Consider the following 18032-nt stretch of genomic DNA (forward strand, 5'->3'; position numbering starts at 1 on the left):
CAGCAACCCAGGGCTTCTGCTTCCCAGTAAACCGAGCTTCCCGGTCGCTTCCAGGCCTCCAACCACCCGGTCAACAAGCCCCGCCCTCCGCTGTCTCGGCAGGTGCCGGGCGCCGATTGGCTCTATTTGAAGCCTTGCGTCGCAGCCTTAGGTAACCGAGCGCCAACGCGCTCCGGCCCCCGGCCTCTCGGCTTCCTATTAGACAGCCAGTGTCCAATCGGAAGGGCTTTTGAAGCTCAGTCCTCGGCAGGCGCTGGCTATTGGCGGGCAGGGCGGGGGCGGGGCCGGAGGTCGTGGCCGCCACGCCCCGGGCCCGGAAGGGGACTAGAGGCAAACCCGGCGGCAGCGCGGCCTCGCTCGGTCCCCGGCTCCTCTCCTCGCCTCCGCGGGTGAGTCTGCGCGAGACCCCGCGCCCCTCGCCGCGCTCGCCCAAGTGCGCCTGCGCGGAACAGCCGCCGCCCCGTGTCCCCTTCCCCCCATTCTCCGAGCCTCCCCCTCCCCCGCCCCCCTCCCTGCCGGCCTTCCCGCCCCTTCGGCCCTTTCGCTGGGCCTCCCCAGTCCCGCTCCTTCCCCAACCCCGTCCCCACTCCCCAAGATCCTGGCGCCCCAGCCGCAGGGACTGTGCCTCCGCGAGCCGCGATGTGTGTCCTCTCACAGCCTGTGGGCCTCCCTGCCCTCCGTTTCCTCCTCACAGGCCCCCACCTCCGTCAGAATGACGCTGGACGTGGGACCCGAGGATGAGCTGCCCGACTGGGCCGCGGCCAAGGAGTTTTACCAGAAGTACGACCCTAAGGACGTCATCGGCAGGTGAGGCCGCGGCGGGGGCGCGGAGTCCGGGGTGGGTCCTGGCGGGACGGTGCTGAACGGGGTAGGTCAGTGCTCCGCTTGGTGGCGAGACTCGTATTCTGGGTCAGCCCCCGTTTCCCACCAACTCATGGATGTGTTCAAACGGTTGAATTACCTGCTGGGTGCCAGGCACAAAGCTAAACAGAAAGGGAAGAAGAGGTGCTCGTGCCCCGGAGGTGCTCCCAGTGAAGTAACTGAAAGAGACACGGGCACAGTCAGAAAGTGCCGGCTGTGAAAAGTGCTGGGGTCTCGGAACCACGGCTCCCGAAGGCGGTATCGGGCCCCGGAGGACGGTGCGAGCTCAGCGTGCGGAGACAAGAAGGCCGTGTACAGTGAGCTGGGTGCGCTGTGCGGGGCGCTGGGCATACAGGACCCACAAGGTTTCTGTTCTGGAAATTATAGTTGTAGAGACAGACAGACAATAAACACAAAAACAGGATGAAGATCAACGCGCTGTGGAGACGATAGTGATGGCACGAGAGTCATTAATGAGCTGAGACTTGAAGGATGGGAATGAACAGGGCACGAGTCAGGTAAGATATACTCCAGGCAGAGGGAACAATGAGTGCAAAGGCTCACGGTAGGAAAGGGCCTCCTCAAGCGATAGATGGAAGAGCGTAGTGGCTAGAAGTAAACAAAGTAGGAAATTAAATTGGAGAAGTAAATGGAGGTTGGCTTATGTAAGGTCTTAGGCCATGATAAGGAATTTAAATTTGAGCATCAGCCTGGGACTGAAGGGTCCCAGGTTTAATTCCCGGCCAGGGCACATGCCTGGGTTGTGGGCTCGATACCCAGTAGGTGGCGTGCAGGAGGCAGCCGATCAATGATTCTCTGTCACCATTGATGTTTCTATCTCTCTATCCTTCTCCCTTCCTCTGAAATCAATAAAAATATATTTGTAAAAAAAAGGAATTTAAATTTTAGTGAAATTGGTCATTTCAAACAAGGTAGTAACCTGAACTGATTTACATTTCTGTGATTTGGGAGCTAGGAACTTACCCTTTCTATGCCTCAATTGTGTGTGTGTGTGTGTGTGTTTAATAGATTTTTCTTGATTTCAGAGAGGGAGGGAGAGAGAGAGATAAACATCAATGATGAGAGAGAATCATTGATGGGCTGTTTCCTGCACACCCCACAGGGAATTGAGCCCACAACCCAGGCATGTGCCCTAACCAGAAATTGAGCCATGATTTCCTGATTCATAGGTCAACGCTCAACCACTGAGCCATGCCAGCTCTCAGTTTCTTAATTGTAAATTGGGAATAAAAATAAATCCTACTTTGTAGGTTGCTGTGAGGATGAAAAGAATTAATATGGTACTTTTAGAACACTTTCAGGCACTTGGTAAGTGCTCAATACAGGTGTGTTAATTACAGTTTTAAAAGATCATTCTGGCTCTTGTGTAGAGAGTGGAGGAGGAGGGGGGCAGGAATGGAAGCATAGAGACCAGTTATGAAGCTGTTGATTCATTTAGGCTAGTGATGGTGGTGGGTTAAGACTGGAGTGGGGGCCCTAACCGGTTTGGCTCAGTGGATAGAGCGTCGGCCTGCGGACTCAAGGGTCCCAGGTTCGATTCCGGTCAAGGGCATGTACCTTGGTTGCAGGCACATCCCCAGTAGGGAGTGTGCAGGAAGCAGCTGATCGATGCTTCTCTCTCATCGATGTTTCTAACTCTCTATCCCTCTCGCTTCCTCTCTGTAAAAAGATCAATAAAATGTGTTTTTAAAAAAAAAGCTTTAAAAAAAAAAAACTGGAGTGGGGGTGATAAAGATGAAAAGAAATGGATAGTTTTAGGTGATGACTTGATACAGTTTCCTAAAGGATTGGATATGACCATGAGGGATAAATAGAAGATAGAAGAATAACCTCTAAGGTTTGGATTTGAGCACTTGAGTACCATTTATTGAAACAGAGAAGACAGGAGAATCAGATTATCGGGACAGGGGAGCAAGTCAAGAAATCCATTTTTTTTGCCCTCGCTGGTTTGGCTCAGTGGATAGAGCATCAGCCTGTGGACTGAAGGGTTCCGGGTTCGATTCTGGTCAAGGGCACATGCCCAGGTTGCGGGCTCGATCTCCAGTAGGGGGCATGCAGGAAGCAGCTGATCAATGATTCTCTCTTATCATTGATGTTTCTATCTCCCTCTTCCTTCCTCTCTGAAATCAATAAAATATATATATATAAATATATATATATATATATATATATATATATATATATATATATTTTTTTTTTTTTTAAAGAATACCATTTTGGAAATGTTGACTTTGAGATACACAACTGGAGCTGTCGAGTGGGTCTTTGATTCTGGAACTAAAGGGAGAGGGCTGGGCTAAAGCTATACATTTGGGAGGCATCAGTGTATAGATAGTAGTTGGCAAGAGAATATAGACAGAGAAGTGAAAGTGGCATGGGCTTAGTCTCTGGGATGTATCATGGATTAGAGAAGGAAGAGCCAACAAGGGAGACCAAGGAGATGTCATCTGTGAGCTACAAAGAACAACAGGAAGAATGTGCTTCTGCAAGCTTGGCATGGTCTGCTGTGATAAGTGCTGCTGAGGCCCTGCTGGTGTGGCTCAGTGGTTGAGGATTGACCTATGAACCAGGAGGTCACGGTTTCATTCCCAGTCAGGGCACATGCCTGGGTTTCGGGCTCAATCCCCAGAGTGGGGCATGTGCAGGAGGCAGCCGATCAATAATTCTCATCATTGATGTTTCTATCTCCCCCTCTCCCTCGCCCTCTCTGAAATATATATATATATATATATATATATATATATATATATTTTTTTTTTTTTAAGAAATCTGGAATTCTGGAGAGAAATAATGAAGGCTCAGGACAGTGTAGCAGGAATCATTTACACATAGTTGGTATTAAAGCTCCTGGGACTGGAGGGAGGTCACCAGGGGAGAGTATTGGGAAAAGAAGAGAGAGCTGAGATCCAAGTCCTGAGTAGCGGGGTTTCAGGAGCAGGTAAGGGGGGGATTCACAGAGGCTAGAAAGAACCTCAGGGAAGAATGGTGATTCCACTGCCATGGGGCGCAGAAAGGCCAGTTTTGGAAAAGGCAGATCAGAGGGTAGTGTCGTATTCATCTTCCAAGGTTACTGTGGTAGCATGATCCCTTGTCTCTATTTTCCCTCTTGTTTTCCCTACACACTCTCACTAAATTTTCCCAGAGTATCAGTTTCTTCATGTATAAAGGCCTGAAGCTTTAAAATAGTTGTACTAGGCCTCAAACTCAGATGCATTTAGTGGATGAGCACAAAATAAAACTGTGAAGTGGCTAACAGGAAGACAGGAGGAAGTGGTAAGCGTTGTGGCAGCTGGAGGATTCTTGTCCCATCTAAGATGTATGGATTCAGATTGGAAAGAATATTGGACTGACCAAAATGTAATTCACATATGGACTGTTTAGCCAAAGGGTTAATAGTTTGCATCTTTTGATCGAACCAGAGATATGGGTGACAGGCATTCCAAGCCAAGGGAGTTTTATAAGGTCAAGGAGGCCCTGAGAGCACAGCAGGAGGTTATGTGAAGGGCAGCCAGGGAACCAGCCTGTGAAATGTGGTGTGATCCTGGAAAGATTTGCACCTTAGCCTGAAGTCAGAGTTGGTGACGGAGCCCAAGAGAGGAAATCTGTCTAGGACTTTCTCTTTACAGTGCAAGAGGGCTTTCCTGTCTCTACCTCAGTCTGTCTTTCAGCATCCCTTCCAGATAGTTTTGACTACATTTCAGAGCTGGAGAAGCGGAAACCCAGAGACCTTATGTTAGTGGGTTCCTTAGAGATTAATTAGTGGCAAATTTGGGGCCTAAACCGATATCTTTAATTCTCAACTTTGGTCTTCTAGTCACTTGCCCAATATTTATTTAGAACCTCCTGTGCTTGAGCTAATGTAGGGGAACTGTGGGGTTTGGATGGGGTAATCAGGAAGTGTGAGTGAAATTTGGAGGAGTCTTAGGTAATTTCTTCTCACTTTCTCCTTGTGAGGTTTCGGGGTCAGGGGTAGGTTCTGGGGCTCAGTGTAGAAGGGACTTGTCTAGGTTCACCCATTGAGGGCATGGCAGAGGCTGGGTTCGAAACCAGGACCCGGGCCTGCCTTCCCTGTGAGCTTTGTGTTTCACCTTCCTGGGCACCTGTGTTGCTTGCTGAGGCCACTGTGAATCTATTGTAGGCCAGGACGAGCTTCTTGGGAGGTTGCCTTGTCCAGATGGGTCTTCAGAATCTGGTGCAGTATATATGAGGGTGCCGAGGCTCTACTCTGCTTGGAAATGAGAGAGTAGGAGGCCCTGACCCCTGTGTTGTCTGACTCTGGCAGAGGAGTGAGCTCTGTGGTCCGCCGTTGTGTTCATCGAGCTACTGGCCATGAGTTTGCGGTGAAAATCATGGAGGTGACGGCTGAGCGACTGAGTCCTGAGCAGTTGGAGGAGGTGCGAGAAGCCACGCGGCGAGAGACACACATCCTTCGCCAGGTCGCTGGCCACCCCCATATCAGTGAGGCTGCATCCCCTGTTCCTGTTAGATTACAGCCACATCCTGCTGGTCCTGCCCAGAGCCCATTCCCCCCAACACTGCCTCCGCCCCTCTGCTCCCTTCCTCCTGGCTCTGTTCCACCTCAAAGTGTGGCCAGCCTTTGGGTCCCTACTGCCTCCTTTGATTTTCCTTCCCAGTAACAGTCCACTGTTGCCTCAGGGTGGAAAGCCCCTTTAATATGCATCCGCTCCTTTCCATCTCTGTCTCTCTGCCTTTCTGCCTCTTTCCCCAGTCACTCTCATCGATTCCTACGAGTCTTCTAGCTTCATGTTCCTGGTGTTTGACTTGTGAGTATCTCCCTGCCCCAATCTGAGAAGCCTCCTCACCTCCATGCACAGCCCCAGACTCACAGCACAGTGGGCTGAAGACCACCCTGCTCACACCTTCCTCTGTTCCAGCCAGAGCCTGCCTGGCAGTCCATGGCTCTGGCCTCTTTCCTTGGTGCCCTGATTGAGGCACGTTCTTCAAAGAGTAATAGTGGCCCTAACCGGTTTGGCTCAGTGGATAGAGCGTCAGCCTATGGACTCAAGGGTCCCAGGTTTGATTCCGGTCAAGGGCATGTACCTTGGTTGGGGGCACATCCCCAGTAGGGGGTGTGCAGGAGGCAGCTGATCGATGTTTCTCTCTCATCGATGTTTCTAACTCTCTATCCCTCTCCCTTCCTCTCTGTAAAAAATCAATAAAATATATTTTTTTTAAAAAGAGTAATAGTGACCAAAGACAAAGGGTCTTTATGACCCAAATCCCCAACTCTCTTAATCCCCCATGGTTATAAGGTTAGCAGGGAAGAAAGGGCTGATTTGAGAGTGTCTGTCTAGGAACTGACCACTTATAAAATAGATATTTGCTCACCAGTCTCACATTGTTTAACACCCTATGCTGGTGTCTATCTCTGCTCATCAATTCTTTTTCTGGTCAATGTAAATCTGAATGTCACATGCTATACCATGTAATGCAAACCAGTTGCAAAGGTTCTTCAAAAGAGAATGGTTTGAATATTAAATATTTAAGAGAGGCCTTGGAAAATATTTTCATACAGAAATGACCCTCTGCAAAAGTGTGAGGGGAGGTTGGAAGTGTCCATTTTATTTACCCATTATGCAACTTTGCCCAACAATAATACTCCCAAAACAATACCTGAGTGTTTTTTATATTTCAATGATTGACACAAAGTTACAATTATAACCTCACTCTTTAAAGAGAAGACAAAATAAGCAAAAATCAAAGCCCTATACAACTTTTTTTCTACTATTAATTGAAATTTTGGTCGGTGCTATAAATAGAGACACTTTAAAAGGCCTTTTTGAGTACCAGATAACAAGGACCACCTGAAAATTATTGGCACAAAAAGGCACTCATTCTTGCTGAAATAGCCCCCTCAGGCACAATGAAGATAGTTGAACTGCCAACCCACTGGGCCAAACTGCCCCTGGCATTCCTCTCACTCTTGTTGGAGTGCTCTGTCTTGAGACCCTAGTTTGTCTACAGAGGAATTTCTCTCTCTTTTTAAAAAAACATGTTTTTATTTATATTAGAGGGAGAGGAATGAAGAGGGAGAGAGAGATTGAAACATCGATGAGAAAGAAACATCAATCGGCTGCCTCTTGCACGCCCCGCAATGGGGATCGAACCTGCAACCCAGGAATGTGTCCTTTCTGGGAATTGAACTGACAACCTCTTGGTGCATGGGCCAACACTCAACCACTGAGCAACACCAGCCAGGCCAGAGAAATCTCTCTACTGGCCTGTTCTATAGTATTTTCTCTGAGCACTGGCTTATTTTCTCAGCCCTCACTGTGAGGTGCACCTCCCTCCCTCCCACTCCTATCTCCTAGGATGCGGAAGGGAGAGCTGTTTGACTATCTCACAGAGAAGGTGGCCCTCTCAGAAAAGGAAACCAGGTAATGGCTGAGCCTGCAGCCCCTGGGGTGAGCAGGGAGTGGGGTGGGGCAGGGAGAAGCAGAGGAGACTGCCCCTCCCCCAGGTCCATCATGAGGTCTCTGCTGGGAGCAGTGAACTTTCTCCATGCCAACAACATTGTGCACCGAGACCTGAAGCCCGAGAATATTCTCCTAGATGACAATATGCAGATCCGACTTTCCGATTTTGGATTCTCCTGCCACTTGGAACCTGGCGAGAAGCTTCGAGGTGAGGGGACCTGGTGCCCTAAGAGGCTTGAGAGGGAAGGAGACCCAGACATGAGTGCTTGGCTGGATCTGAGAACTGAGTCCCAGCTACCAAGCAAAGGGGAGTCAGTAAACACTTGCCAAGTACCCTCTGGGTGCAAAGCCTTGTTTGCAGCTCAGAATGGGTTTCCTGACTTGGGGAGGATGGAGACAGGAAAGTGAGCAGATAAGTGGCACACGGCAGGGGCTAGGGGTCATGTGCGGAAACCGGGAGAAAGGAGCACCTGATTTAGCTAGAGGGACCTACAGAGCAGGGGCTCCGAGCTGGGCTTTGGGAGACTGGGCTTGTCCCAGAGGAAGAAGGGAGAAGGGCATAGCAGGACTCAGCTGCACACTTGGGGTCTAACAGTGTGCGTCTTAGGTGCTATGAGGAACCTGGTACTCTGGGACTCAGGTTCACCCAGTGTTAATACATTTGTTGTGACAAAATAATTCTGGTGCAAATGGAAAACTAAACAAAGTTCAACTGCAAGACTCCTCAGAACTTTTCTTTTTAATATATTTTTTTATTTCAGAGAGGAAGGGAGAGATAGAAATATCAATGATGAGAGGGAATCATCGATTGGCTGCCTCCTGCATGTTGGACTGAGCCCGAAACCTAGGCATGTGCCCCTGACTGGAATCGAACCTGGGACCCTTCAGTCCGCAGGCCAGCGCTCTATCCACTGAGCCAAAACCGGTCAGGGCCTCAGAGCTTTTAATATGCTACTTTCTCTCCCTCAATGGGCTCTGCACTGAATTTATTAATAGCTAACATTTACTGAGTGCTTAGTGTGAGCTAGGCTCCATGCTGAGTCTTTACGTGGCTTATTTCTCTAGATCCTCTCAACTTTTTTATTATTAAAATTTTTTTTTCTTTTTTTTTAAATAATTAAATCTTTATTGTTCAGATTATTACATTTGTTCCTCTTTTTTCCCCCCAATAACTCCCCTCCTCCCAGTTCCCACCCCACCCTCCGCCCTCACTCCCCACCCACTGTCCTCATCCATAGGTGCATGATTTTTGTCCAGTCTCTTCCCGCATTTCCCACACCCCTTCCCCCACCCCAAGTATAGTCAGTCCATTCCCTTTCTATGTCCCTGATTCTATTATAATCACCAGTTCATTGTGTTCATCAGATTATTTATTCACTTGATTCTTAGATTCACTTGTTGATAGATGCGTATTTGTTGTTCATAATTTGTATCTTTACCTTCTTCTTCCTCTTCTTAAAGGATACCTTTCAGCATTTCATATAATACTGGTTTGGTGGTGATGAACTCCTTTAGCTTTTCCTTATCTGTGAAGCTCTTTATCTGACCTTCAATTCTGAATGATAACTTTGCTGGATAAAGTAATCTTGGTTGTAGGTTCTTGGTATTCATCACTTTGAATATTTCTTGCCATTCCCTTCTGGCCTGCAAAGTTTCTGTTGAGAAATCAGCTGACAGTCGTATGGGTATTCCCTTGTAGGTAACTGAGTTTCTTTCTCTTGCTGCTTTTAAGATTCTCTCTTGCCGAAACCGGTTTGGCTCAGTGGATAGAGCGTCGGCCTGCGGACTGAAAGGTCCCAGGTTCGATTCCGGTCAAGGGCATGTACCTGGGTTGTGGGCACATCCCCAGTAGGAGATGTGCAGGAGGCGGCTGATTGATGTTTCTCTCTCATTGATGTTTCTAACTCTCTGTCTCTCTCCCTTCCTCTCTGTAAAAAATCAAAATATATTTAAAAAAAAAAAAAGATTCTCTTTGTCTTTTGCTCTTGGCATTTTAATTATGATGTGTCTTGGTGTGGTCCTCTTTGGATTCCTTTTGTTTGGGGTTCTCTGCGCTTCCTGGACCTGTAAGACTATTTCTTTCACCAGGTGGGGGAAGTTTTCTGCCATTATTTCTTCAAATAGGTTTTCAATATCTTGCTCTCTCTCATCTTCTGGCACCCCTATTATTCTGATGTTGGTACGCTTGTAGCTGTCCCAGAGGCTCCTTACACTATCTTCACACTTTCGGATTCTTTTTTCATTTTGCTTTTCCAGTTGGGTGTTTTTTGCTTCCTCGCATTTCAAATCTTTGACTTGATTCTTGCGCTCCTCTGGTCTGCTGTTGGGAGTCTGTATAATATTCTTTATTTCAGTCAGTGTATGCTTACTTTCTAGTTGGTCCTTTATCACACCATCGAGGGTCTCATTAGATTTCCTGTACATCTCATCAAGTTTATCGACAGCCTCTAGAAGCCTCTTGAGAGACCTCAAAAGTGTGGTTTTGAATTCTATATCCAGTAGCCTGCTTTCCTCCGGTTCTGTCCTTTGTGGCCCGTTTCTTTGTCTTGGCATTTTTTTATGCTTCGCTGTGTCGATAGAGTGGCTTTCCGTGTTAAGTGTCCCAATTACCTGAGGTAGACACTCTTGGTGCACCCCCTTGTGGTCTCTGTGAGCAGTCTTGTAGTCAAGCCTTGATTGTTGTAGGTAATTACTACTTGACCTCCAGGCCAACTGGCTGTGAGAATCAGCTGTGTTTGCAGTGGGAGAACTTCTGCCCTCTAGGGAGGTGCTAATCTAGCCTTTGCCTGAGGCTATCCGGCAAATGGCTCTGTGCAGGGCTTGGGCGGGGCGGGTCCCACAGGATCAACAAGGTGGAGGAGGGAGCAGTTATGGCTGCTCTCAGTCCGTCCCCAGGGGCTCTGCCTCTCTGTCCCAGCAACCGCTGCAAACCTCGGAGGGACCGAAGCCAGACAGTTCCGCTTCTCCCGTTTGAGTCTGGGTCCCTAGAGACTCGCCCAGATCTGGAGCTCAGAGTCTGAGGCTCCCTCCGGATTGAAACAGTCAACCGCGCCCTCAGCCACCAGCCCTCGCTGCGCGCACTCCGCACCTTAGTATTTTACTTCAGCACTGCGCCTCCTCTGATTCTCGGTTCCTCCTAGTTGTAGAACTTCCATTCAGCCAGCCTTCCTGTGGTTCTGGATGATGTCCGTTCCGTCTTTTAGTTGTATTTTTGAAGTGGTTGTTCGAGGCAGCAAACTCCCGCGTTAACCTATGCCGCCATCTTGGTTTCTCTTAAAATTTTTTAATGTTGAAATTATTGCAGGTGTCCTCCTTTCCCCCCCTCAACATAGCATTTGTGTGTCCATTTTATAGATGTGTTGTGACTTGCCCAAGTTCCTGTGGCTGGGATTTGAACTTGGGCAGTCTGACTCTAATGCTCTTAAATCTGTGGACTTACATATCTTGCAGATGTTGTGCTTTATTTTCCTTTGTGCTTCCAAATATACTTTTCCCCATTCTGGAATCACCTTCACCATTGCCCACTCCACTCTCTCTCTTAGCTTTGGTACCAGGTTTCACTTGAATGTTCTAGGTTAGGTTAAATTCCTTTCTTTTTTTAAAAAAATATATTTTATTGATTTCAGAGAGGAAGGCAGAGGGAGAGAGAGAGAGAAACATCAATGATAAGAGAGAATCACTGATCGGCTGCCTTCTGCATGCCCCACATTAGGGATCGAGCCTGCAGCCAGGGCATGTGCCCTGACCGGGAATCGAACTGTGACCTCACGGTTCACAGGCTGATGCTAACCACTAAACAATGCTGGCCGGGCTAGATCCCTTTCTTTTTGTTCTTTTTTTAAAAAATATATTTTTATTGATTTCAGAGAGGAAGGAAAAGGGGAGATAGAAACATCAATGATGACAGAGCATCATTGATCTGCTGCCTCCTGCACACCTCTTACTGGGGATCAAGCCTGCAATCCAGGCACGTGCCCTTGACCGGAATCAAACCTGGTACCCTTTGGTCCAAAGGCTGACGCTCTATCCACTGAGCCAAACCAGCTAGGGCCTTTACTTTTTGTTCCTTACTCCCTTCATGGCACCCATCTTACTCTATTATTTCTCATTTGCTTTTTAGTGGACATGAAGTTTAGTAAGAGCACATCTAATTTACCACTGTGTCCAATGTGGTGCTAGGTACATGGTAGGCAATAAATACTTAGCTTAGGAATGAGTTTCCTGAGAGTCATGTTCAGTTTAGGCCTATTAAGCTCTCTTGGAAGTGTGCCATGGAATACAGTTTGGAAATTTCTAGGATGTTAGAATTGGGGCCTGAAGTGGTAGAAACTAAAAGTAAGGGTTTGGATCAAGTCATGGAGGGCTCTGTGCTGTAAGAATAGACTTGATCTTGAGTCCATACTGGGAGCCAGGGAAGAGTTTTAAATAAGGGACTTGCCCACTATGTACTTGAAGAAATCCCATACTCCCACTCCTTCCCCTTGGTTTGAGTGGTGGTTCCACCAACCAGAGTAGAGATTATAGGAAGAGTAGATTTGCGCAGAAAGGAATGCAGAAAAGTTTTGTTTTTTGTGTATGTTATGAATGTAAAAATGTGGTAACACTTTGTGTGAGGAATGAGTAGGTTTGGCCCAGAGGGTTGGAGGCAAGTGATAGTTGGATAGGACCTGAAGTAAATCTAAAAATCATGTTTTTCTTGATTTCTCCAAGGCCACCAGGAGCCTTGGTGGGTATTTGAGTTGTTCACCAGGGTCAGGGTCTAGTACTGAGACTCAGCAGAGTCTGGCAGGAGCAGAATGAGGAACACTTGTCGAGGCTCCAGTAGAGGGTTGGTGTTAAGGGCCATGAGGGGGCTGGTGGCATCCCATCAACCTCAGCCCTCTCTCCCCAGAGTTGTGTGGGACCCCAGGATATCTAGCACCTGAGATCCTTAAATGCTCCATGGATGAAACCCACCCGGGCTACGGCAAGGAGGTCGACCTGTGAGTTTCTGGTATCCCGTCCTCTTCCTGTGTACATCTGCCCAGCACCTACTCCTGCCTGACTTTGGTCTTCTTCCCAGCTGGGCCTGTGGGGTCATCTTGTTCACACTCCTGGCTGGCTCACCACCATTCTGGCACCGGCGTCAGATCCTGATGTTACGCATGATCATGGAAGGCCAGTACCAGTTTAACTCACCCGAATGGGATGACCGTTCAAACACTGTTAAAGACCTGGTGAGCTGGGACCCTGAGGGTGCAAGGCGGGAGGCCCAAGAGCTATCTCTCATGTTGTGGAGTTCCCCTAGATTTCAAGGCTGCTGCAAGTGGATCCTGAAGAGCGTTTGACAGCTAAGCAAGCTCTACAGCACCCCTTCTTTGAGCGTTGTGAAGGCAGCCAACCCTGGAACCTCACCCCCCGACAGCGGTTCCGGGTAAGCCTAAGAGTGTCAGGTCTTGGCCTGTTCTTCTGTCCCCTGTGGCAGTGCTACACTGGAGCTCACACTCCCCTCCCCCTTCCCAGGTGGCGGTGTGGACAGTGTTGGCTGCTGGACGAGTGGCCTTAAGCATCCACCATGCACGTCCGCTGACGAAGAGTGCGCTGTTGAGGGACCCCTATGCATTGCGGCCAGTGCGGCGCCTCATTGACAGCTGTGCCTTCCGGCTCTATGGGCACTGGGTGAAGAAGGGCGAGCAGCAGAACCGCGCAGCCCTCTTCCAGCACCGGCCGCCTGGGCCTTTTCCCATCATGGGCCCTGAAGAGGAGGGGGACTCAGCTGCTATCACTGAGGATGAGGCCATGCTGGTGCTGGGCTAGCACCTGAGCCCTGGGGAATGCCAGAAAGCAGGACTTTCCATGAGGAGGATTTTTATCATTCCAGCCCCTTTTGGCTCTGGCCGTAGGCCCCGGCCCCACTGCTTGGCTAGGCCACCACTCATCGTACTATCATAAAGTCCAGTCTATCCTCACTGGCCAGGGCTTTCAGATCAGAGCTGAGGTAGAAGGGAGCCGCTTAAGAGTGCCATGCCTGGCCTTGTCAGTGCTACCTGTGCTGTGTATGCAATAAAATCTACACACCAGGGAGCCAATGCCCTATGTCTGGTGTCTGGCTTTGGCAGGAAAGCCCAGAAGTTGCTCAGGATGGGGGTGGGGGCGCGAATGGGGCCACTCTGGCCGAGGCCTTTATTGGGGAAAACACGGGGAGTCACTTGGTCTTATTCTTGCTTTTGCCTGGAGGTAGTTGGAAGGGCCGCTCTAGTGAGGTCAGCTTGCTGTTGAGCCTTTCCTCGCTGGCCTTGAGCCGCTCATCCACCAGCTGCTGCAGCAGCTCCAGCTCCTTGGTCAGCTGGGTCTTGATGTAGGCTCGGAGGAGGGAGACCTGGCCTGCGGGGCAGGGAAGGAGAGATGCTGCTTGGGGCTGAAGGATTGCCCCTAGCTGGGCAAGCAATTTGCAAGGTGTCCCTGGGGACTACACAGGTGGAAATGTTGCTTCAATTCAGAAAATGTTAGCCAGCCCTTCTGTGAGAGAAGTGGGCAGAATGGCTACTTCCAGCCAGACTTTCTGGATTGCTACTTAATAGCTTTGTGAACTTAGGCAGGTGAGTTAACCTCTCTATGCCTTAGCTTTCCTCCTGTGTAAAATGTGGACAGTGATAGCACCTAGCATCTAGGATTGAGGGAGAATTAAATGGGTTAATGTACATAAAATGTTTAAAATAGGGCTTGCCTGGCCCTGGCCTGTTTGGCTCAGTGGATAGAGCATTGGCCTGTGGACCCAAGGGTCCCCAGTTCGATTCCAGTCAAGGGCATGTACCTCGGTTGTAGGCTTCTCCCTGGCCCGAGCCCTGGTCAGGGCGCATGCAGGAAGCAACCAGTTGATGTGTTTCTCTTACATTGATGTTTCTCTGTCTTTCCCTCTCTCTAAAAATCAATAGAAAAAGTGTCCTCGGGTGAGGATTTAAAAAACAATAAAAAATAAAATAAAATAGGGCTTGCCTGGCACATAGTGTTATCAGCTATGTGCTGGCTATTACTGTCATCAGTTTTTCTGGAGCTCCTAGCAGCTGTGCTTTATCTGTCACCTTGGACTCCTGCACGCTGAATCATTTGGAGAAAGGACACCATGACTAAAAGTCTGAAGTCCTGATGTGGTCTAAACCCTTCATTTCACATTTGCCCCAAATCATAGAGAACCCAAACTCCTCCAGGTCCTCACTTGGCTCTTGCTGTGGCTCAGCCACCGTTTCTGGTTCCTCCTGTAGGGTGGCTGCCTGGTCCTCCACCTCCTCACCACCTTCTTTCTCTGCAACCAGAAGCAGGAAGAACCTTTAGCTTCAGCCCCAGCCCCAGCCCCAGCCCCAGCCCTGGCATTCTCCCTTACCTCTCTCATCCTCTGACCAGAGCTTGGGTGGCTGCAGCCCTAAATAAGTCAAAGACAGATCTAGCCGCACCTGGGAAGACACAGAGGGCAGCTGAGAGGACGGCATCTGCACTGAGGGAAGTGGGGAGCTGAGGGGTGGTCTCGTAGCCCAGGGCCCAATACCTGGGGAGTAAAGACGTATTTGTAGAGCTTGAAGTGGCGAAAGTAGGTGTTGACCACATAATCAGCCAGGGCCAGCAGCTGTTCCTCCTTAAAAAGGTTGATACTGAAAGGGGGCCGCTGTGGGGGTGATTGGGAGTTAGAGGACTGACCACCTCCTGAAGCTCTGGCCTTTTCTCCTAGTGCCCAGCAGTCCAGGAGCAGGGAGAGCCCACTGTGGCCTTCAGAGGAAGATGAGGGTGATGAGGGTGAGAACAGGCGATTGGGCTAGACCTTGTCTGGGGAGGAGCGAAGATCCCATCAGGGGAACTGACCCTGACTCCATGGCAAAAAAGAACACTGGTGAAGTAGCGGTAACATTCCTCCACATTGCCCAGGGGGGTTGCTGGGAGGGAAAACAAGATATTCCAGTGAGTCACCTCTGTGATAACCATTCATCTTACTCACTCAACTGCTACTTACTGAGCATGAGCTTTAGAAGTGGACAGATCTAGGTTTAAGTACTGGGTTGTTTCATTAACCCAAACACTGAGTACCCACTATGACTTCTGGGCACTGAACAAGACAGATAAGGTCTTGCCCCTTTAAGAGGCTGACATGGTAGTGGAAGTGACATACAATAAACCAAGAAATACATAATTTTAGCTCTTGTTAAACATTTTGAAGAAAACCAGTTCTGGGAATAAAAGGGAGAAAGCAAGAACTATTTTACTGAGCACTGTGCATATATTTATATATATTTAATATACAGGGTGTCCCCAAAAATATACACACTGTATAATTATTAATTCTAATGTCTTTTTTCAGATTTAACCCATTGGAATTAATAATTATTCAGTGTGTATACATTTGTTGGCCCCCCCTCTCCCCCCATATAGCAGAACAGTCAGTATTCATAGATAAGGAAATGAAGGATTTCATAGGTGAAATAACTGGTAACACTGCTAGTAATGACAACAGATTCCAGGTGGTGATCTCCCTATTTCTACTTCCCATGGTTACTTGTGCCATCCAGCATCCTCTTTCCTGGGCTCAAACCTTCTGGTCACCGCCACCTCTTACCAACACAGGCCTTGTGAAGATCTTGGAGCAGGGCACAAGCCGTTGATGTCTGCTCCATCGAGAAGCCCTGCTGGCGGCAGAAGATGAGTGCATGGGAGAAGAGATCCAGGGTGATGGCATCCTGAAGGCTCTGCTCAGGCCATCCTAGCCCCAACAGGTTGGCCAGCACCCTTGAGAGGGGGTGAGGACAGAGTGAGAGACAATGGAAGCCTCCCTTCACTACCCCACACTAGTGTACAGCATGCTTTGGAGCCAGGATTTCTCATGCCTTCCCAGTACACCCTCAGCCTTTCCCATGCTCCTTCCCTCCCCTGCTTCTCCACCCCCCCTCCATACTCCCTCATCTCCTCAGTGTTGGCCGTCTTCTCCAGCCTGTGCATGGAATGGATGTCCAGGTACTTCCTGCCATAGGAAAAGAGGAGAAATGGTGTTGGTGGCCATTATACATTAGTCTCAAGGCAGGACTAGAGCACTAGACTGGGAACCAGGAGACCTCAGTTTGAAGTTCGGCCTTTCCACTAACTTGCTGGTGACCTTAGGCAAGCCACTTCCCTCTCTGGGAATCATGTTTTCCATCTGTAAATAACTGATATGGTCTAAATGAACTTGTGTGTGGGTTATTCCTCAGGATATTTCTTACACTGATTTTTAGAATGGCAGAGGGAGGGGTAGGGGGAAAAGAGAAAGAAACATTGATATGAGAGACATCCGTCAATTGGTTGCCTCCCGCTTGTGCCCCGACTGGGCCAGGGATCGAACCTGCAACCCAGGTACATGCCCTTGACCAGGAATGGAACATGTGAGGTTTTAGTGCACGCTGATGCTCTAACCATTGGACCACTGGCCGTGGCCTAAATGAATTCTTATGATTATTTTCATTATAAAGCCTACGGTTAGGAAACTTGAATTCTTGTTTCTGCTCTGTCACTCCCTTATTGTATGACTTTGGGCAAGTACCCCTGTGGGCCTCAGTGTCCCCATTTGCACAATGCTCCATGACAGCTATGACATTCTATTTACATCCTCTGTCTTTGGCTCCCATCTTCCCACACTTGCTCTTTGGACTGTGGAGGCAGGAGAGCCATTTTCTAGTCATCTTGGGTAATCGCATCTCTGGACCTCAGGCTCCTCCCTCATCTGTAAAATGGGGATGTCCTATCTTTTTTTTTTTTCTGCCCTGGCTGTTTGACAGGACTGTTGGGGAAGTACTAAGGGAATAGTGAAATGTAACTTTTCCCAAGGCTCTTTACACTCACCACATGCAGATCCGGGGCTGGGGCAGAGGAGGCTGCGGAGAGAAAGCAGATTGGACCAAAGTCCTTGTCCCTGGTCCATGGCAAACCTCCAGCGGACCTGAGAACTCGTTAACTTGCTTTCTCGTCTTAAGGACTGTGAACGAACAACGCGGGCGGGCTGGGCTTCAGCAGGCCCTAAGGCCTACTAATGAGCGTATTAACAGTCGGGGTCACACATTCCCTCTTCACCAAGGCAGCCCAGGAGACGCCTTAAAATTAGTAAACATATCACGGGTGGCGCCCTGTCGGGAGCCCTTTTATAACATTGCTGAGCGGATTACTCGTCCTTACCGGGAACAAGTTGGCTGCAGGATCTTCTTCCTCTTCCACCGCGGCCACGGTGCCGAACTCGGACCGCACACCTGTTCCCCTACGCGAGGCTAGTTCATCCGCTGAGCTGAGGTCCCTCTTGATTTCCCGCCGCAGTTCGGAGGGTTGTTCAAGGTCCGGCTGCATTCTCGGGCTCTGGAGTTGGCTGGACTTCCGATGGGTCATGTCGCCGCTCCTCCGTGTCACGGTCACCGCAGGCTCTACCTGCCTCTGTTCGGGGACCACCGGTTCTCCTCAGGCACTTCCTGTGTCTGACCCTCTACCACGCTTCAGCCAATCTACGCAGCCGAGAGGTCGGCTGCAGCCAATCCGCGGGGGGCGTCTCCACCCGGACCGTTGCTAAGGCGGCGCTGGGAGGAAAAGGAAGAGTAATGTACTCACCAATTAGAAGAGAATGCGCGTGCGTAATAAATTGCAAAGTGCCCCACGTTTCTCCAAAGTTGCTAATAAGAGGCTGGCGAGGTCGTTAGGCTGGGCGTGGGACGTGGTGTCAGTTACCATAGGAAC

At 49.2% G+C, this 18032-nt stretch overlaps 2 protein-coding genes across 3 annotated transcripts; one reads left to right on the top strand and one right to left on the bottom strand.

Annotated features, from left to right (window-relative positions):
* Positions 1 to 261: 261 nt before the first annotated feature.
* PHKG2 (phosphorylase kinase catalytic subunit gamma 2) lies at positions 262 to 13382 on the top strand. Of its 2 annotated transcripts, none has more exons than XM_006103483.3 (10): positions 262 to 389; positions 695 to 807; positions 5165 to 5340; positions 5612 to 5666; positions 7215 to 7280; positions 7364 to 7527; positions 12211 to 12301; positions 12382 to 12535; positions 12607 to 12732; positions 12822 to 13382. In XM_006103483.3, exons 2-10 carry the CDS (start codon positions 713 to 715, stop codon positions 13113 to 13115), a joined length of 1221 nt encoding a protein of 406 aa, XP_006103545.1. In that variant the 5' UTR covers positions 262 to 389; positions 695 to 712; the 3' UTR covers positions 13116 to 13382. The 2 variants fall into 2 exon arrangements, with proteins under 2 accessions (XP_006103545.1, XP_014301380.1); XM_014445894.2 differs by lacking the exon at positions 262 to 389 and adding an exon at positions 1284 to 1379.
* A 76-nt stretch (positions 13383 to 13458) lies between these two features.
* CCDC189 (coiled-coil domain containing 189) lies at positions 13459 to 18012 on the bottom strand. The gene is made up of 9 exons (XM_006103478.3): positions 17487 to 18012; positions 17157 to 17188; positions 16237 to 16302; positions 15901 to 16070; positions 15153 to 15223; positions 14842 to 14958; positions 14680 to 14749; positions 14515 to 14601; positions 13459 to 13682 (listed from the first exon to the last, which is right to left on the bottom strand). The coding sequence occupies exons 1-9, from the start codon at positions 17688 to 17690 to the stop codon at positions 13504 to 13506; spliced, it is 996 nt and encodes a 331-aa protein (XP_006103540.1). The 5' UTR covers positions 17691 to 18012; the 3' UTR covers positions 13459 to 13503.
* Between the last annotated feature and the right edge of the window lie 20 nt (positions 18013 to 18032).

The sequence above is a fragment of the Myotis lucifugus genome, unplaced genomic scaffold (assembly GCF_000147115.1).
Source record: "Myotis lucifugus unplaced genomic scaffold, Myoluc2.0 scaffold_486, whole genome shotgun sequence".
In the NCBI taxonomy this organism is placed as follows: Eukaryota; Metazoa; Chordata; class Mammalia; order Chiroptera; family Vespertilionidae; genus Myotis; species Myotis lucifugus.